General features: G+C 45.5%; 1 protein-coding gene across 2 annotated transcripts in view; it reads right to left on the bottom strand.

Annotated features, from left to right (window-relative positions):
* Positions 1 to 21,924, bottom strand: part of KLF7 (KLF transcription factor 7) — a 70,235-nt gene that overhangs the window by 28,369 nt on the left and 19,942 nt on the right. The window contains exon 2 of one of the 2 annotated variants that reach the window (XM_032765103.2): positions 1,547 to 2,162. In XM_032765103.2, coding sequence (XP_032620994.1) covers positions 1,547 to 2,162 — 616 coding nt within the window. The remainder of the gene's footprint in view (positions 1 to 1,546; positions 2,163 to 21,924) is intronic. The other variant, XM_032765104.2, reaches the window with a different exon arrangement.

The following is a 21,924-nucleotide window of genomic DNA, read 5'->3' as shown; positions in this document are numbered from 1 at the left end:
ATCCCTTTCTTCTGAAATGTGTCACATTCTCTGCCAACTGTGTGACAACTGAAGTGGATCCAGAAAATAGGTCACTTCTGGTTTTAGAGCAGGAGCTACAGTGGGCTTTGGCTCCAGAGAGATCACAGTTTCAAATCTGAAACACACATGCTCAACATTAGTGGTCTGTTGGGGGCACTCTCTCCAGTTTAAGCGTTTTGACCGATATAGGTAGTCTGACAGTGGTGACGGTGTCTGTCTTACTGCTAAGTATTCTCAACGTGGAGCCTAATGCCAGAGGTGGTAAAACATTTATCCTCCTGCCCAAGTGGAGACTGATGTGGCTACTCCTTCATTGGCTAGGTCACAAGTGAGGTTACGTTTGGCAAGATGGCTCCCACCACTGGGAGCATTTAGAATGCCCATATTAATAATAAAAAACAATTCCATTTTTACATTACGATGTATGTTTTACACCAAGATGGATGCAGCTCTCTTAACAATCCACAGATTTGTTTGATTTACTGCACTGGTCCAACGTGCTGTTTTCACCTTGCAGGATCAACCTAGTGTCTAGGAATCCGCTTGTATGACAAAATCGTGAATTAAATGTGCAGTTATCATAAGAGACCACACATATTTTAATGTAAAATTGAAGAAACTGATTACAGCAATCCCTCTGGAAATGAGAATAATCACATGATAAGATAGTGCTAATGGGAATTTATCATCCCCATCACATGTGAAGCTTAGAACAAAGCAGTGACACTAGTGGATTTCACAGTTATTATTGTCAATGAACATTCCAACCAAAAAGCTTCTAGGGACTATAAACAGATGACAGGGGACTGGGGGTTCTGAATCGCCAAATCTAAGCCAATTTGGTATGCTGCAAGTAGCTTAGACAGTGAAACTCACACACACCATTATTAAATATTACCCAAAACAACAACCTAATCTCCCTTTTTACAGCCTAATCTCCTGTCCCCTTTTCCCCATACCTACACACAGAGCTAAGATAGATTCACCAGTACATTCTGGCTGCTTTGCATCACTAGAGCAGCGAAACAGAGCCAGAATTTATGAGTGTATCTAGTCAGTTTTCTTTCTCTTTCTCTCTCTCTCACACACTAATTATATATATCTGATTTAGAATACAATCTTTTTATTTTTTTTTAAAGTTACCTACAATATTTTCCATTTCAACCAAATAAGACTTGACTGAAATTAAAATTTTAAAAGGTACCTGTGGGAACGAGGCATCCAAATCCCATATTTCAGTAACAACCATTTGAATGGGAATTGGGCGTCCCATTCCCTTAGGCAACCTGCATTGATTCTGCACCAAAACCCAGTAAGCAGATCTCTGTGATACGTAAGACAACAACAGGTAAATCACGACACAGATGCAGGCCTATAACATTTTTCCACCTTGGTCCCCATTTCATAGCTAGAGGCTTTGACTTTTGGGAAGAGAGGAAGCCTTTTAAAAAATAGAAATAAAAGGAGACCATAATGGCTAGGTGGCAGGAGAACAAGGAGAGAGAGAGGCATCCTACACCAGTACCTGTGTGAGTCCTCTGATGAGCCTTTAAGTGGGAGCTCTTTGTATAAACCTTCCGGCACCCATTGAACTGACAGCGATGAACCCTCTTCTTGTTTTCCGGGAATGCCTCGGCCCCTGCCCCTCCTTGCTCGCTGTCATTCTGCCCACTCTTTATTGTGCCTCCTGCTGCCACCGCCGCCACTCCCACCTTGACTGAGGTAAGTGATGCCTTCTTGGCCACCAATTTCAACGTCACCGTGCCATCCATTGCGGAGAGAGTTTGTGGGGTTTTTACCAGATGGCGGCTGAGCTCAGGAGAGGAAGGGGGCGTTAATGAGGTCACGGCATTGAGTTGGGCCTGGTTGACGGCGGCGTAACCGTCTATGGAAGAGCCGGTGGGCTGCAAGCTGAGGCACGTCTCAGACAGCAGCTTGTCCCGTGAGAGGATAAGGTCCATGTTGGTGCTTTTGTCGCATGTACTCGTCTCCACTGGCAACAGGATGGGGTCCAGCTGTCGGATATTGTCCTCTGAGCCTGAAGGAGAGGAGGTGTGAAGGAAACAGTCCAAATCCTCGCCAAAGTTCTCTGAGATCTTCCTTGGCTCTGTCTGAAGATAACGTTCCAACTCAAGGCATGTCTGCAGGGGGGACGGGGAGGGAAGGAAAGAAACCATCATTAGAAACCCATCTCCGCATTAACCCCCAACTGGGACAGGAGGTGAGGCATGGAAATTTCTCTGTGTCCAGAACAGTTCAGATATAGCATTTATACACGCCAAAGCAGTCACGCAGAAAGAAACAAAACAAACCTACTCCTGTGGTACAGACCAGCTTTGGAACTACGTTGTGATGCAATGCATGTGTCCGGTGCACTTTCTGATTGCCTCACCTGCACTCTGCCCACTGATCGTCTCCACATGGAATTATTCTAACAAGCCAAACCTCTGAGCAGCTTCAGGTAGCCATCAGTTTTTTAAAAAATAACATTTCCAGAGAATTGATTATTCTTTCTCCACACAAATGTGGTATTTCACCCCCAAAATTACCCCAGTCCAAAGCACTGCTCAGCTAGGACCCAGTCTGATCCCAAAAGTGGCACAGTTTTGAAGTCAACTATCTTGAAACTCTGCAGGGCTAGAAGCAGGTGACTAGAAGAGGGAGATTCCCAATGGGACCCAATGCTTGCTGTTCAATCCTGGAAGGTCCTGACTCAGTGGAAGATGTGACACAGAAAAGCAACTTTGGGTCATTTTTAGAGGTTTTTCTGGCTCCCTGTACAGTGGAGCACACCTGGCTTTTACTTAAACACACACACACACACACATTACTTACAAAAGACTTGATTATGGTGGAGTTAAGGTGGTCACCACACAAAAATTGCCACCATCTCTCTGTAACAAACTACGAGCATGGACGCAATGCTGTGGTGGAAAGACTTTCTCAGCCTGAGGTTGGGATGACCACCTGACTTAAAAGTGGCCAGATGAGGACCAATAAAGCCTTTCAGCACATCACACCATCCGGTATTCGCCTTATTTTTACAGACAATAGTTAGAAATAATTTGGGAAGTCTTACAGAGTTTAATTTAGTGCTATTTTTCACACCCCTCTGCCTGAAAAGCCTGGCCATGTTCACATCTTGATTCTAAATCTGCAAGAGTTGGCATGAGACGAATCATCTGTCTGATTCATTTTTGAAACATTTACAAATAATCTCAGAGAGCGGTTCCATATCATAGAATCATAGAAGATTAGGGTTGGAAGGGACCTCAGGAGGTCATCTAGTCCAACCCTCTGCTCAAAGCAGGACCAATACCAACTAAATCATCCCAGCCAGGGCTTTGTCAAGCCGAGTCTTAAAAACCTCTAAGAATGGAGGTTCCACCACCTCCCTGGTAACCCATTCCAGTGCTTCACCACCCTCCTAGTAAAATAGTGTTTCAAAATATCCAGCCTAGACCTCCCATACTGCAACTTGAGACCAGTGTTCTGTCATCCGCCACCACTGAGAACAGCCAAGCTCCATCCTCTTTGGAACCCTCCTTCAGATAGTTGAAGGCTGCTTTCAAATCCCCCCTCACTCTTCTCTTCTGCAGACTAAAAAAACCCAGTTCCCTCAGCCTCTCCTCATAAGTCACGTGCCCGAGCCTTCTGATCATTTTCATTGCCCTCCGCTGGACTCTCTCCAATTTGTCCACATCCTTTCTTACAATAGATAGTAAAGTTGGGCTATTAGGGTGAGATTTTCAAAGGAGCTTATGGAAGTTGGATGCCCAATTAAATATAAGCCTGTAAATCCAATACCTTTCAACACCTGGGCCAGAAACAAAAGCCTCAAACCATCGGAAGAGAGGTGAGAGATTCTTGGCTTGATGATAGGGCTCTCACTGATAGTTCTGGGAAAAGTCTGAGTTACTTTTAACCCATAACGGATCTAGGAATGTGTTTGCCTATTCCACACATAATTTTGCAGGACAAATGTCATAGCTAGGGAAAGGGGGAAACATTTTGCAGGCAATTCATTTTTAATTTGTTTTTTCAATGGTAGCTGTTTGAAGACTTAGAAGCCTGAAGTAGAGAGATGGAGCCCTGGGCATAGTGCAGGTGAGGCAATCAAAATTGCATAAGAAGTTAGTAACATAGCGCTACAGTGTATCACATGGATATAATTTACATAACTGCCTGTTATGTGTCACCTTTGTGTGCACAGGGCTGGAGCCAGAAGCTCTGCAGATCAAATCTTAGTTGGTTCTGACCTCTGTTGAGCTAGTCTTGAACAAATCATTTCTCTCTCTTGCCTCAGTTTTGCAGCCTATAAAATGGAAGTGTTACTTCCTTATCCACCACTCAGGGTGTTCTGAGTAACAGGGTTTATAAAGCACTTTGAAGAATAAAGTGCTAAGCACTAATTCTCCCAGTTTTGAACACGGTGTGGTCTGCCACTAATAACAGAGGGCCAGGATTTTCAGAAGCGACTAATGATTTTGAGACATGTCAGAGAGGCCGGATGCTCAGTCCTTTCAGCAAATTGGGACCCTTGTGTCAAGCTGGGCACCCAAAAACTGAGATATCTCAGAATCACTAGTTGCTTTTGAAAATCTTGGCCTTACTCTGTATTTTGTAGTGGCGTGCACAGTAGGATAGAGGAAGGTTTGAGCCAGTACCTAACACTTTCTCTGCAGCCCCATGAGGGGCTTTGGCACAAGATAGAGCTTCCATTTTTTAAAATGGGTTTTTTTAGCTATCTTATTATTATTATTTGTATTCTCATGGTGCCTAGGAGCCTGGTCATGAACCAGGACCCCCTGGTGCTGGGCACTGGCCCAAACAGTTTAGAGTTCAAAATAACATCTTCCAAAGGGAATCTAATCCAATGCCGTCTTTACAGCCCTGTCTATATTCGTTTACAACAAAATATTCTAACTGGTTTTGGCACCAGCGAGACCCTGGAATAATGAGGCTCTCGCAGCTAGATACGTTTCTAGTCAACACCCCCATTTAGCTGAACCTGCCTTGAAGAAAGTCTAACAAAAAATGACGATAAAAAGGAAGCTGCCCTCCACAGCCTTGCCCACTGTCAGGCTCCCACCAGTCGCCCTGAGAGAACTGGTCTGTAATTATGCCTAGTGTAGACACAATCACTGAATCGGCAAACAAACAGAAATGCTGAGCCAGACACTCGGCTGACCCCAATCAGTGTAATTCCACTGCAGTCAGTGGATGTTTACTTATCTACATGAGCCAAGGACCTGGCCCCGGTGCTGTCCTCTTACTGGGATGCTGATTCTAGTAACTGTTATCAACTGTTTCATTGCTGACTGCAGAGAGGCCTGGTCAATTGTATGTGGAGCTTGAGTAGTGCATACCATGTTCCTGAGCTGAGTCCTGGACCCCGAGTAAACATCTGATCCCATAGGATTGCTCCAAAAAGAGCACATGCCCTTTTCACAGTGATGATTGTACTTCTGTTGACTTTGGTTGCCACCCGGTATGATGGTAATGAGGAAAGGTCAAAAGAAGAGGATAAAGCACAGTTATTCATAAAGCTCTCTCAGGCCTTGTCTATAGGAATTAGCACCAATCTGAGCAACTATTGCAGTTGGACCCATACAAATCATTTCATGCACCCATGCAAATCATTGCACCCATACAAGGGCTCTCCTTGTCTACACTGGTACAGCCACCTTGGCAGCTGAAACTGAGGCTAGTTCCCTGTGCAGACACAGGCTATTTCTACAGGCCTATTCATCTGCTTACATGGCCTGCATTACATTAGTATGTGAATGCTTCACAATCCTTAATGTGTTTATCCTCACAACTATCCTCTTCGTTAGGGAAGCTCAGACCCCAAATGACTTCCCAAGGTCACACCTGGGGGTCTGTGGTGCAGCAGAAGATTGAATCCAAATCCCCTGAGTCCCAGGTTACTGCCCTCACCTCAGAGCACCTGTCTCTGGAGGTATTGGAATGGTAGCTCCCAGCACACACTGGGGGTCTCTGTTTGTATTGCCACAAGGAACTGAAGGGACGGCAACCAACAGCTGATCCCTTTATTTTTCAGTTAGCATTTCAAGTACAGTGGCTGGGAAGCACTGAAACCAGGCCCTCAAGTTTGACAGTTTGCAAAATCCAAGAATAATGTTACGAAAGCCAATCTGGTATAAGACAGATGCTAAGAACCTGAGACTTCTGTCAGATCTCTTTGATGTGTGGCTCTGCTGATGGTCCTGATTCAGGAGTTGAGAAATTGCTTATTTGTCTTCCACCCTCCCCGCCCCCCTCCTTCAGTTAGTTTCTTTGGAAGGGTTCACACTTCCTGCTGCACAATGCAAATCAGCCCCTGGAACATCCGCCCATTTCATCTTCTGAGGTTTCCCTGCTTGTGGCGCAGAAGAGGAAGTTTGAAACTCCTGGAGTCGGCATTAAACACTTGGGCAAGTTGTAACAGTGTCAAACGTTGCTGTTGCCTACTTCCCTGACTACGTGTGATTGTCGGACATGCTTTTTGCTGAGGCCTTCCCCCTTTAAATGAATGCTGAGGATTTCTTTGAAGGGAAAGGCCCAGTCTGTCGACATGCACGTATTCTTCCCCTCCCCCTCACTGACAAATCATACAAGCCACAGCAGAAATGTGCACTACTAATGAGAGAGCACTGATCAGCTGCAAGATGAACAACTGTTTCTTGAACCAGTTGCAGGTCCCACGGATACTGCTGTTGTGGGCAGCAGTAACAATTTTATAAACCTGTCATTCACAGTCCTAGTCTGGCACTTCTCTCAGCAAACTGAAATCAGAGACATCAAGAATCGCAGGGAGAATCCACAGCACTGGACCAAATCTCTCCAGATGCATGATAACAGGTAGTGGGGGCAGATTTTCAAAAGGCACACATGGGAATCAGGCACTCAGCTCCCATTGGCTTTGAATGAGGTGGACTTCTTTGAAAAATCTCCTCCCTTACAAGAAAAAAAAAGAAACAAGTTTGTCAGCTCCCCTGCTGCTTGTTTCATTTTGTCTTTCTCTTCCAGCTACCCACTGTCTCTTGGGGGAGAGACAGAGATTCAGGGGTTAATAAATAAAAAGCTCCGGAGAGAGAGACAGAACATAATCTTAGGTTCCAGCAAAGAGACACCGACAGAGACACAAGGCCATTAAATCCAATGACAGTCACATGAAATGTCAATTGCACTGACATTAGAGAGGCTGTGTCCTCTCTCCTCATTTCCCACAGAGGGAACAGAGAGGCACTGTCCCTTTAAGGCAGGACTCCCCCCTCCCTACCCCCATGACAACAATCGTGGTCCTGACAGTTTTTCAGCTTCACCATTAATTTTCCATAAAGAGCAGTTTCTCGGCGAGCCCTTTTCAGGCAAGGCCTGACGCTTCAGAAACCTGTAATTATTCTTGGCTCCCCCACCCCCGCCGTCTTTGCACCTGTGTCAGTTCAAGACACCAGCTGGTCACGTCTTGCCTTCTGCCTCTGAAATCCAAAACCAGCCGAAGGAGCCCATCTCCCCACAGAGGGAAAGAAAACAACCACAAGAAAAAGAAACAATATAATGGGCAGGAAAGGGGGGAACCCAATGCCAACCCTTGTCCCTCCACCAAGGCAACAGGGAAAAAACCATTGAGCCAAGAAAGGCCTCCCTCTAATCAGCATTTCAGACAAAGCCGTTAGCAAAAGGGAAGGGGTCTGACAAAAGAGAGCTCCAACACTCTCCTTCCTGTACCCCCAACCACAGTCCTACCTGCTGTTGCCGTTGCTAAGGGCTGGCACTTGGATGCAGGAACAAAGTTTCTTTACCCCACACGCCCTTTTCTGCTCATGGTGAATACCTTACCTGACTTTCCTCCCTGCCCCACGTCACTGAGGGAGGCAGGGCTCCCGCTGCTGCACTCACTTGTTGTATAGTTAAACACAAGCCATTTTCCTTCACTCCCCTCACAATGCATTGTTCTTGTCCTTAATTGCTAGGCTCACAAAGTCCAGCCTCCGCCTTCAGCCCTGACCTGGAGACACACAGTGGGATCATTCAAGAGACTGAACGGAGTCAGATGCCAAGCTCCGATCCTATTGACCGGCAGGGCCGGCTTTAGGCCGATTCGCCCAATTCCCAGGAATCAAGTCCTGCGCCTTAGGCGCTTTTTAAATTTGTTTTCTTTACTCACCCAGTGGCGGTCCACTCCGGGGTCTTTGGCGGCGGAGGGTCCTTCGAGGCTGCAGAAGACCCGGTGCGGACCCCCCACCACTGAAGTGCCGCCAAAGCCCCAGACTGCCGCCGGGTATTTGAATCGGGTCCCGCAGTTAATAAAGCCAGCCCTGTTGACCGGTTCGTGAGGTAAGAGGGTACCTCTGTCTTCATGCCCACTGAGTCCTTGGCTGCCCTGCCAGCAAGTGCATCCACTACTGTTTGCTGTGCTGGCTGGTGTGATGTTGACCCATCCATTGAGAACTGGACTGACTACCAGACTCATCTTCTGAAGAGTCATCAGAGGGCGGCTTTCATCACTATCAAGCTGGGCTAATTTTTGAACCTTGGTTGGACAGGATATGGGTGAAGTGTCCTCTCTTTGATGGCCAATCCCTTAAGACAACCAGACTGTCTCTAAATGGCAAGAATATGGTTTTGTGGGACAGAGTGGAATTCAGATTCTGACTGAATAACTCAGTCCATAATCATGGTCCACTGAGAGGTTTGTCTGGTGTACTTTGGGTTTCTGAGATGCAGAAATTCTACTAAACCTCAGCAGCCAACATCAGCAAGTATCTTTAAGGTTTACAGCAATCTAGACTCTGAAGATTCCCACTCGAAGAGGAAAATAGCTCCCATCAGGTATGCAATACGAACATACAGGAGACCAGTGGTTGCCATCGGAGTGATTTTTCAGGCTAGGGATGAAAAGTGACCCAAGGCTTCAATCCACCTGCCCCAATAAATAAGGAATCATTTTCTTTGCACTTTGCTTCACAATTCAGCCAGCTCAAAGTAAGGATGATTCGCGGGTGACAAACAGGATGTGATTGTACTCGGCTCCATAATTACACAAGGAACTGGCTAGAAGAGAGGACGGCAATCTTGCGTGTGGCCATTTCCTAAAATACCTCAGCTCGATTTCTCCATTGAAATACAATTGCAAGAGAAGTGCTTTCTGAACATCACATGCTAGGAACCCTCACGGAGATAGAACCCTGCCTGCCCCCACACGGATGCCTACCAGTGTCAACTGGTTTCTTAAATTACAATGTATCCTAAAATACTGTGTGGCCTATATAGCACCCAAGTGAACGCAGGTGTTGCATACTTTGGTATTCAATTTAAACATGCAGGGCTAGATCCTCAGATGGTGTAAACCAATGCAGCGCCAGTTACTTCATTATACCATTTTACACCAGTGGAGGACCTGGCCTGTATTTTGTGATTCTACCTAAAGATACTGTATTAGAACTGATCCAATATCAATCCAGAAACACATGCTGTCTAGTTTATGTACTGCCTTACCTCTGGCTCTCATTCAGTACAGAAAAATTATTATTTATTGAAACATATCAGTATACTCTTCCCTGTGCAGCACAAAGCCAGAAAAGCCATGGTGCTTGTCTCTGAGTTGGAACTCACATGAGATATTATGGGGTGCCATTTTCAAGAGTGCTCCACGCCAGCCTACCTCTGCTCCTGTTGAAGTTAAAGGGAGTTTTACCCCTGACATCAATGAGAGCTGAGTAAGGTCAACACAGAACATGTTCAAATTCCATCCTATTGCCCCAGTAGCACTCTACAGGTTTGTCTACATGGGCAATTATTCCAGAAGAGCTATTCTTGATTGTGGACATCTTTATTCCATAATAAGAGCAACCACACCTGGAGTTAAATGATGAATAGTTAGTCCACTTTAAATTCATACCCCTTCTAACTCCGGATTAACTTTCATGTGTAGACACAACCTCAGTGACAACAGCATATATCTCAGATAATGCCAATGAAGGCAATGGAGTTCCTCCACATTTACAGCTGGGTAACGCATTAGAATTTGGCCCATACATGTGAGCCCTCAAAGAAAGCGAGTTCAGTTCAGAAGCACCAGAGAAGATTTCTCTGTGGAATCTTCACAATACTTAATTAAACATTTCGGAGTTGTTTTGGGAGTGGGAGCCACAAGGGAGATGGGGTGGGTAAAGGCCAGTGCTGGGTTAACAAGAGCCCAAATACCTATAAGGAATTTAGGATAGAAAATCAAGAAGGGACCTACTCGCTCTGTTCAGCTGATTCTTCTGTTTTATTGATGCTATGATATTTTATTACATCTTAATTTTGAATTTTTCTAGCAGACCATGGGCAGTTCTCTCATTTTACTGCACATATAATGGAACATTAAGCACTGAACCTGGAAGTTATCCAAAACCTAATTAATAAATTTGGTGCTTGGATTAGGCTGTGACAGAAAATGAAAATGTTGAACGTGCTGTATATGCAGGTCTGAACTACAGACTCAGTTTACGCAAGTTACAAGGATTCTTCACGTAGGGGAGTTTATTAGAGTATGTCTGGGTAGAACCTGCTCTAGTTAAGGTCAATTTCCAACTCTCCTTCTAATTCCTGGTTTCCAGTTGCATGTAAAAAAGCCCTCCTTTATAAATTACTGCAAAAATCTCATGATTGCAAAGAAAGCCTTCAGCATGTGAAAACCGAGACATCTGCCTGAATCTGCAGACAGCCTGAAACAATAATTCATAGACCTGTAAAATCCCTGCCACTTCCCCTGCAGTCTGATCACAACAGCATAAAGTATCCACATACACTAGTTCACTGCTGATCAGGTTGGCAGTAGCATTGAGCTAATGTAACTCTCTCATTTTTGGCCACAAAGGCAGATATTGGAATGGAGTACAGTGGGGCAGCCAGTGGGTGGAGTGGCAGATGAGGAATTCTAGGCAAAGCCTCCATCCCCAAAATGCAAATCTCCCTCTGCCGCTGTCCAAAAGAGGGAATTAAAAAGATGCATCTCTTCCCTATTACCAAAAGGCGTAACCAGCTCCGGAATAATATAAGCCAACACCAGCTATCATGACTTCCTGGGTTCCAAAAACCATCATCTGTCCCTCACCCAGCTGCCAAAAACTCCAGCTTTTCTTCTTGGCAGCTCCTATAGTGCAGTTGTTAATTATCAATGCAAAAATCTGCAGCCCATTGAAAGTTTAACATTTGAGAGGACATAAAATAAATTGAATTTAATATCAAAATAAGCTACCCGGAGTGCATGACACTGATTGGATTGGACTGGGCTCGATGGCAACAAAGGGGAGAGGCAGTGCTGCATAATTCTGTGATCTTTGCTGCATAGTTTAGATCTAATGTGTCACACAGGATACAGGGCTTATTGCTCACAATAAATTCCTTTTGTGCTGAAAATTTTCCCTGCGTGGTCTCCACCCCAAAGATGAACTTGCAAGGAAATGTATGTGGCAAAAACAGCCGCCACTGTGTAATTCAACTGCAAAACCACATCTTTTACTGATCTGTTCCCATCACAATTAAAATGCTATACTTTCCAGGTGTTACAAACAAAATTTTTGGCATCTATGAGAACATAAAGAGGCTGAAACCAGAAACTTCAAACTTGGCTTGTTTTGTAGATCTCCTTGAGACTTAAGGCAGTCAAGATAAATTTTAATAAAACCAGTCCTGCAGCATTTTTTTTAAAGAAACCAAGAAAAATTCCATGCAAAACCAACCATGCAAAAAACATAAACAAACAAAACAAAAAATACCAGTAATGTTAGTACAACAAGCATTCAGAAGTAAAGAACTTGCAAAAGTTATACCTGAGCATTCCACCTTAATGCTGTCCTTCTGCATAAGCCAGAAAAACCATCAAATAGCAGCACAGAAATATCATATCATACAAACGAGAGTTTCCTACACAATCTTACATACCAGCACAACTGAGTAATCCAGATTGCAGGTAGCTAGATAAGGATAATATAAGAGATAGGAAATACAGTGTTAGACTTTTTATGAAGAGTCCTCTTATTTGCGTAATAAAGCAGGATGGTTCAGAGCCAGTGGAAGACATGGTCTTAAGCTGCGAAGTTGTGCCTAGCTGCAAACTTTCATCTACATTTGTTAATTTTTAGATTTCAGTGTTGTTTCCTGTTTGGGCCCACCTCTCGTTTAGCGTTATAAATAATCAGAAGAGACCGTTAGCTTCTAACACTTGCTCAATCCAGCTCCCACTGTACTCAATGGATCAAGTTGCCAGAGCTCCCAGCAAGCACAGTAAAAATGCCATAAGAAGTGGATTTGCAAATAAAAATGGTGCTGATGGCTGAGAACTTCAGAAAGTGGAGCCGTCTTCCAGGTCCTGATCCCACAATAGGATTTACCCCCATGGAGCATGGCAGTGGGGCAAGAATCCATGCTGGTGGGTAGCTCTGGACTAGCTCACAGATTCATAATGTACTATTTAGAGCTGGGTAATTAACATCCATGAGTAGCTTAAATTTTCTCCCCATCAATTGACATACATATGCGAATTAAAATTTCACTCTGTACTGTATTCAAAATTGCGAATAGTCAAACTCAAGCCATGAACTAAAAACTGAAGATGTTTGATGAATAAACTCAAAATATGAGGCGTAACTGAAGTAAGTTGTTAGTTACGAATCATTTCCTCTGCTCTAGTTTTAAGGTGTATCAACAAGGAGTAGCATTAAATTGAAATTCCTAACCCAAAGGTTTGATTTCTCAATGTTAACTCTGGGTTAAGAGGTGCTTGAGCCCAATTAGGCCACTGGGTGGCACCTGGAAGGGTGTTAGGCACAATTGGTGATCAAACCCAGCTGGGGCTTCAGGAAGGCAGGAGCAGAGGGCAGTGGAAAGAAAGGCTAGGGAGGAGGCCCAGGGGAAAGGCAGCTAAAGGCTGATGAGAGAAGTCTAAAACTCGTAATAGTGAAGCCCAGAGCTAGAAGCAGGTTGTACTGAACTGTGACAAATCCAAAGAGGCAGGAACAGTAAAGCCTGAGGAGCATTTGGACTGGAGTTTGAGGGGCTGCAGAGGGAGAGGGAAGAACTTTACAGTCCCTCTCTGAGCACTAGAAAATGGAGCTGTCTGGAAGATACACACTGGACTAAGCGGCTCTGGCTGATCCTGCTGCAAGGGTAGGAACTGGACCTCTGAAGAGTACCCTGGAAGATGCTGCTTCTTACCAAGCACCCTGGAAGGGACTGAGGGGAAAGGTGTAAGGAAAGATGAATGGTAGGAAGGAGTCCAGGAAGGCACCAGCAAGGTGTCTGATGGCGCGGACCTTTGCTGCTTTCTTAGCATCTCTGGACTGGAACCAGAGGGTGGGCCTGGGTTCCCTCATCAGCCATTGGGAAGGAGGTATGAAGCCCCCTGATGTAAGGGGGACAAGGACAATTCAGAGCCTGGAGAAAGAGGGGTGTAAGGACTGCTGCACCCAGAGTCAGGGGCCAGAGACCTGACAACAAGTCTTGTGGAGTTGTTTGGACTTTCTGTTACCATGAACGGGGTGTGGAACTAAAATGTGACCCGACTGGAGGGCAGAGTCGCAAGATGAGGCAACCTACCGCAGGATGACATTACTGTCAGCAGGGGTTGCTAGAGCAGACAGAGCTGCCACACCAACTTAGCCACCAGGTGAGTCCTCTCTTCTACAATGCCCATTCACTGTTCAATCTTATGGCTCAAAAAATTGTTCACTTCCATATTATTTTTGGCTACTGAGAGGAAGAGGTTGGGGGACCTTCCTGGGAAACAGGAAGCAGGGGGAAGGAGAGGAATGTGTTGTGGAACACAGTCAGGACAAACAGAATGAAGAGCATTTATCCCATTTCTAAATCATAAACACATGGGAGCCAAACTATAACCTCAGTTACACTAAGATCAATGATCTGAATTCAGCTTAGAGATTCAAACAGCCCAACAAGTCTTAGATCAAAATCAATAAAAAAGCTAATTATTTGCCTTTTTTGTTTTATCTGTTGGGTAATTTGTGGTGGTAGTTTTTTTTCTTTTTCTTTTTTTTCAAGCCATTAGCTATCTCACAAATGCAAGACAATGTGTGTTCCATGGGGATAAAACACAAATCTCAGTGAAGAAAAAGCAGATTAGTTTCAAGCTTCCAACCTGCTTACACTGAACAAAAAAAAATAATAATCAGATTTCGTTTTTTAAAGGATGGAAAAGGGAGCCATATCCTTAGCTGGTGTAACTTGGCAACACCTCCACTGCCTCCAGTTGCTCCCACCTACACCAGCTAAGCATCTGGCCTCTAGTCATTCCAAACCAGATCCTGCCCTTGGTTAGACCCATACAGAGTCACTGTGGTTGTGTGGATCTAAGTGAAGGCAGAATCTGGCATGTCCTGTAAAAGAATGATTCTATTTGATGATAAATCTCCCATACTTTACTAATGCCATTGTTACCAAAAAGGGAAACCAGGAAATCCATAAAAGCAGCCACACACACACTGGTTTTGAATGTTATGGCTCCCTTCTACCCACCCCCACAACAACTACAGGCACAGGGCCCACTTTGCACGTCCTGATTGCACAAGGTGACCTGCACACGCACATCACGCACTGTCACCTACCAGTTATAGATTTAATCACTTGTGCCTGGCCACTGTCTAACTGATTCTTCCTTCTCTTTGTATGGCATTCGATGCTAGTTGTGGCACAGGTTTGTTTTTCAAGTAGTTCTCTTTTAAAATTGCTTTATAAAGATTTTGCCCCCAAGTTCCAGCCCTCTGTGAATAGAGCCCAGTTATTAAATCCTGGCGACGGTGCACTCACAATGCAGGACTGGCCTGCCAAGCATTTGACTAGGGATTGCTTAATTCTCAGTTGTGCCTCATCACTATTCTGTTAATGTACTGTCTAGCAGGCATTGCAGCCAGTGGCTAAAGCATGGGACTTGGAATCAGGAGACCCACATTCCATTTGCCAGCTCTGCCACTCATTTTCTGGGTGACTTTGAACAAGCCACTTCAGCAATCTAGGCCATATCATCAGCTGATGTAAATTAGTGCAGCTCCATATGCCATGTGACACTGCTATTGGTGAAATGGGCCTGTGGGGCCTTACCTACGTTTATAAAGCATTTTGAGATCTACCAAAGAGAGAGTGCTATTTAAGTGCAACATGAATAGCAGCAGTCAGTAAAACCAAAACCTAGAAGGGATGCAATGTCTTGTTGCTTCACGGTGCCCATGTTGCATACCCTACCGTGGTTAAGACAAGACATCTTGATATGCTAGTGTTTTGTTAGGTCATGTAATTGTGATAAATCCATTGTTACGTGCCTTCCCCAGAAATGCTCCCCACTTTCTCTGCCCCTATAAGAAATACAATATGAGAGGCAGCAGACTAGTGCACGGAGTCCTTGGGTTTATTGGAAGCAGGATGCCTAGGAGAGAGGCCAGGTGGTGGCATATCCAGGATGAATGGAGCTCTGACACTAAGATTTTAGAGACTTCTCTCCTAATGAGCACAGCCAAGTCAATGAGGGGACCTGTCTGTCTCCAAGTCACAAGCTTTTTTCCCCTGTGTTTTCATGACCCTTCCCCCCCCTGCCCCAAAAAGTCTTGCTCCATTCTACCTCTCTGTTCTTATTTGCCACCTCCTCCCCCTTCCCACTCATCGCTCCCTTCATGAATCTTCACTTCTAGGAATGACCATATCTCAAATGCTGCTCTCCTAGAAGTTGTAGTCTAGGTGAGGGTCACTGCATCTCTTAAACTCTGCCACCTTTGCTTGTTCTTATGCTTATTGCAGACTATCCCTGCAAAATATATTACAAAACGACATTGCCGCGCACAATAGTGCTGTTCATCCCAAAGGATCCCAGAATACTTCACAAAACACCTCCGAAAACAGAAATGCAGCCACTGCATAGCACGGAGACAGCATGGGGAGGAGGGTCTGGCCAAAGGCAAACCTCAACTCTTAGATCAATATCACAGGGTCTTTAATGTCCATGCAGAGCACTAAGATTCTCTGTTACTAAGGTCCCGAAGAAACCTGCTCCCAGCAAATAGCCAGGAACTCAGTGTGTCTCTTTCAGGGACAAAAGGCTGAGCTGATGCTGCTGGAATTTGAACATGTTGCTCTTGGGAATCCAAAATCTTGCAGCTTGCTGCCTAGGCAATTAAATCTTCCCCTCTGGTACTGAATTCATTTTTATGTGCAAGAGCATTGTCGCTAACTGTTGACCCAGGGCCGGTGCTTCCATTAGGCGACCCTAGGCAGTCGCCTAGGGAGCCAGGATTCGGGGGCCGGCATTTTGTGCACTCCCCACGGGGCACGGGAGCTTCCGGTTCCACTCCCGTCACGCCGCCGAAGAAGGACCTTCTGCCGATGTGCAGCGGGAAACAGCGTCAGGCAACTGAGCAGCTCAATGACCGCCGCTGTTGTCTGCGGCATTTCGGCGGAGGGTCTTTCTTCGGCGGCGCAACGGGAGTGGACCTGGAAGCTCGCGCGCGCACCCCGTGGGGAGCGCACAAATGATGCTCCCTGAATTCTGCCTAGGGCACCACAAACCCTGGCGCCGCTCCTGCGTTGACCCTGTACAGATGGGGATGACTGCCTTGTCCTACCATCCACAGTGCTCCCTCACCGCTCCCCAGAAAGCAAACAAATGCAACTCACTTTTCTTACTTATGATCAAGGGAAGGAGGGAGTGTGTGTTTGTGTATGTTAATATCACATATCCATGCATCATACTCTATAGTTGTAGGAGCAGGATTTTATAATTGTACTATGAGAATTAATATATGATTTGATTTCATCCTGCCAGCCACCCTTTTAAAATAGTTTTAGTCCTTCCAATTGTTGTAAACTTCCTATCTAAAGTCTGCATTTTCCCCTAGTTTTGCATTTACCTCGATTTATTTCTGTATAGCCTCCACTACATGAAGCCTGCTTTTCCCTCTTTTGGTTTTGGTTACCCCTTTCCTCTCTGTCTTTCTGAGACAGGGCCGAAGCCCCTGATGTAGTTGTGAGAAGGGGAGGAGGGGAAGAGCACTCTCTCTCTCTCAGCAGATCTAGTCTATAGTCTGGAGAGGGGGACCTCTTTGGCAAGGTATATTTCTCTGACACTCTGTTTATCACCAGTCCTGCCCAATTAAAGCCATTTTTAGTAGCCCCCAAAGCCAACTCTGTTGTCATCACAAACATTTTCAGACTCCTGGTAGTGCACTCTTGTACAGCCCCTGCAGTAGCTAAACACAAACATTTTTTCTCCAAGTACAAACTGCAGCTTTCAAGAGCTGCAATTTTATTTTGGACATGAACATACAAAAGTTACCTTGACTCCAGCAAAAGCACAGTACAGAGACCACAGGACAACCACATATCCTTTGCATGTACAATTTCTGGAAGCCCTTAATGCTTTAATATTAGTTCGGCCCAACTTCCAAAAATACCATTACAATGTTGGAGTACTATGGAAGAATTAAAGTTCTTAAATATTCATCTCCCCAGATAGGGATGAAGTAACCAAATTAGGCACAGGAGGTGTGGGAAGCCCCAGAACTGCAAATAAAATAAATGCATTTTAAAATGAAAGGCCAAGATCAGAGTTCATGGGTTCCTGTTTCTCTAGCTATTGTTGTCCTACGTGCTCAGGACAAGATTTTCAGGAGAGATGAGTCACTCTGGGTGCCCAACCTGAGACCCCGTCAAAGGGCAGTTTCTTTAAGGTGTCTCAAGTTGAGCATCCAAAAACGGAGTCTTCCCTTGTCACTGCTGAAAATTTTGGCTTCCTGCTGATCCAGCTATTTAATCCATGTAGGGTGTCCATCATAATTATTTATTTGTATGGCCGTACCCCATTGTGTTAGGTGCTGTACAAATACAGAACAAAAAGAGAGCTTACGATCCAAGCACCAGGACTGATAAGGGGCAGTGCAGAAACTCAGAGGCTGCTCTGAGGATGCAGTTCCTGCACCCAGGAGAACACAGGGCTGTAATTAGGCCAAACCCTGTCACACAGAGACATCCAAAGGAGGTGAGATTTCCTTGCACCTTCCTCATGTCACCCTGCTCAGTGTGTGTTACATGTTCCCCTTTGTGCCTGATCCACAGGGGATGTGAGTCTGGCTCTCTAGCTCAAGCTGTCATGGCTCACGCTTCCTGCTCTGGAGGTCCCAGTTCAAGCCATGGTGGCTGTCACATACAAGAGCCAGGCACAAGCTGCTGTTCCCTGCCATGAGTTAGGGACAATGAACGTAGCCTGAATCCTCACTGAATCCAGTAGGATTCAGAGTGTGAAATCCTGGACCTACTGAGTCCATGGGAGTTATGCCAGTGACTGCAGTGGGCCAAGATTTCACCCAAAGAGTGTCAACATGAATGTCACTGTTCATAGGGAAGCCTCTTAGTTGCAGCTTCTGCAAGCTGTTAGATTGGCTATGAAGCAGCTGACCGCTCATATTAGGGGCAAAAGGCACAAACCTGATCATAGGCCTAGTTAGGACTGCAACTAGCTTGCCTTGCTCCATTTATCTCTGCCCTTCTAAGATAAGAGATGCCACACTAGTCACTAGACTCATAACCTCACCTACTTCATATAACAGGGGCCAGAAATAAAGATCAGGCACTATCCATCCCTCCTGTGTGTCACAAGAGACTTCACATCTGTTCTCTAGCTCCCGGAGGCAGCACATTAAAAGTCACAGCAACCACAATTTACAACACTGTCTCTCTGTAGACATCAAGGACTTTCCAGGGTGGAGCAATTGTAATTATCCCCACTTTACAGATGGGTAAACTGAGACACGGATAATTTTTTGAATGTTTGGCGTGAGCCTAATTTTGGGTGCCTCTAGTTTTAGGTGGCTAGCTTGGGGCACCCAGAAGAGCTTGATTTTTCACAAGCAATGAGCACCTGCACCTTAACTCCAACTGGAATGGTGGGTGCTCAGCACCTATGAAAGTCAGGGCCCAAGTGCCTCAAGTTGGGTGTCCAGACTTAAATGTCGGCTTAAGTGACTTCCCTAAGCCCAAATGGGCATACTAGGGAACAGACCCCAGGTCTCCCACCTCCTAATCCACTGTTCTACTCACGGGACTTTCCAAGTAGGAGTGGTTGGTCTGGAAACTACCAACCGTCAGCTTTTCTTATAAAATATTTCCATGAACCATGCCTCACTGATATATTTAGCAGAGGATGTGGGAGCCATAGAAAGCTTTGGAGCTGCACTGTGAGGCAAACAGCATCGTGATGTACTTAGCTAAGGCAAACCCCAGAAATATATAATTATTAATATATGAGCAGGGGACATATACATTCCCTTGCTGGGAAGTTATGTCTCTTTTACGGGAAGGAAACAGGTAGTCTGGGGGAGGATTTTGGCCAAAGGGTAGAAGAGCAAACATCTGCTCGTATGAGAAGTGCCCTGGAAGCTGTAATGTGCATGCCGAGCACATCGCCTTCATTTTTAATGTCTCAGCCATACTTTCCCTTCCCTTCCTCCCCAGCCCCTCACTTCATCTGCCAAAGCAGCATCAAGAATTGTCTAGTGCCAGCCTCCCCTTACAAAATCATCCATTCCTGGAAGCAAGATCCTGGCTGCAGACAAAAATCTGCAATAAAGCTATTTTTATGTGAGTGTTAAGAACTTTAATTCGCATGTCATTTTTCCTCATAAATACCCCCTCAAGGTGACTGCGTTCTCCAGAGACAACTCAAAATGTACTGTAAGTAAAACCGGCGATTGGCAATTTGTCATATGGAAAAATAAAAGCCACATTTGGTTTCTCTATACACTTAAACTACCACTTACACTGTCTGAGGCAGACCAAACTGCTTAACAAGGTCATGAATAGCAGCTTGGGGAGAGGAGGGAAAGCCCCACCCTGGGCATGTTTTTCTTGCACTCTGCTTTTCTGACTGCTTAGAAAGGGAGCAAAACAACAAAGAGGAAACCTCTCCTGTTCCCGTAACTCGATGTTTATCCATATTCCAGCAGCTGACAGTGCTCGCTAACAGGCTCCTTGAGGAGCTTCTCAAGGGCACAGAATCAGAGCTGATTTTAAAGCGTTCCTCAAGTTGAGACATGGCCAATTCAAGTAGGAGCAGCCTCAGGAGTTACCTGAAAGTGTGGATGAGAAGGCCAATGGAGAATAGGGCCTCCTGACGTCCTCTGCGCCTCCACCCCCACCCAATTAAAAACTCAAAATGTCCTTTTACCAAGAAAAGGCTAAAAAAAATGCATTTGAGGAAGCACAGGGCTAAGACTAAAAACCATTTCCCTGCCCCCCCAAACCATCCCCAGTGACAGCGGAATCTGACTCAATCAATGCAGCAGCAACATTAACACTGCAATACTAGGAGAGAGGACAGGAGTGTTCGCTGGTGTCTACTGAACCTGGGAGGAGGGGAAGAAAATTACTATGGCTATTCTCCAAGGAAAAAGCATTTTTAAAGTGTTAGGTTTTTCATAATGACATTTCCCTCTCCTCCTCCATATGCAAGTTCCTTTTTGAGAGAGCCCAATTTTGCCAGTACTGCTAAGCCCCAAGGATTCTGAAAACATGAGTCAGGTCCACCAAATATCACAACATTGGCTTAAAAATCACCCAGGCTTTAAAAATTATATTGTTGTCAGAGAAACAAGCTGGGAGGGGTAACATCTTGTATTGGATCAACGTCAAGCTTTTGAGCTACACCGAGCTCTTCAGGTCTGGGAAATGTACTAATGTCAGGGATGGTCAAGCACAGTGCTTCTCAAAGTCAGGCCGTTGCTTGTTCAGGGAAAGCCCCTGATGGGACAGGACGGTTTGTTTACCTGCCACATCCGCAGGCTCAGCCGATCGCTGCTCCCACTGGCCGCAGTTTGCTGCTCCAGGCCAATCGGGGCTGCAGGAAGGGTGGCCAGCATATCCCTCGGCCCGCATCGCTTCCTGTAGCCCCCATTGGCCTGGAGCGGCAAATCGCGGCCAGTGGGAGCCGTGATTGGCTGAACCTGCAGACGGGGCAGGTAAACAAACCGGCCTGGCCCACCAGGGGCTTTTCCTGAACAAGCGGTAGACCGGCTTTGAGAACCACAGGTCTAGATAATACTTAGCTCTGCCATGAGTGCAGGGAACTGGACTAGACAACCTCTCAAAACAGCTGATGGTGACATCGTACAAGCAAATGAATATGTTGGAAAAACAGCACAGCTCTGTAAGTGACATGTCTTACTGTTGATTTTACACTTCGTAACTGCAGGTAGGGAGAGGAATGGAGAAATTAGTAAGAGTATGGCAAGGGAAGAGAGATAATCCCTCATAATCAGCAGCAGGCATAAAGGTTTTGTAGGCTTCAGGGCCCTGGCAATTCTCTGGAGGAGGAGAAGGAAGCGGCTGTATGGATTATACCAGGGAATCTCCCTTCTCTTGCACCTCCCCCAATACACAAGGGTCTGTGTAGGAGGAAGCACTCAAGGTGTCTAAAGCAGAAGCTGACTGGAGGGTGATGAGTAGTGAGACCATTGGTGGAGTGAAGGTAGGGGGTCAGGGTCATGGTAAATTATCAGATCAGCAAGGTGTGAAGAGGCTTAAAGACAAACACAGGAAAGGTATTTCATCTACTGCTGGAAGGAGGCATCACACCAGATGTCAGAAATCTCTAGCTGTGCACCAGCCTTAGGGTCACCAGACAGCAAATGTGAAAAATCAGGACAGGGGTGAGGGGTAAAAGGAGCCTATACAAGAAAAAGTCCCAAAAATCGGGACTGTCCCTATAAAATCGAGATATCTGCTCACCCTAGCCCTCCTTGATTTGGTCTAACTTGGATAAAAACGACAAGGGGGCTGTGATAACCAGTTCCCTACAGGAGGCAAATGAATCTTACCCAGAGACCCCTCCCCAGAGAAGACTTTCAAAACCCAAAT

This window comes from Chelonoidis abingdonii, chromosome 10 (assembly GCF_003597395.2).
Source record: "Chelonoidis abingdonii isolate Lonesome George chromosome 10, CheloAbing_2.0, whole genome shotgun sequence".
NCBI lineage: Eukaryota > Metazoa > Chordata > Testudines > Testudinidae > Chelonoidis > Chelonoidis abingdonii.
This window is presented reverse-complemented; position numbering and strand designations above follow the sequence as displayed.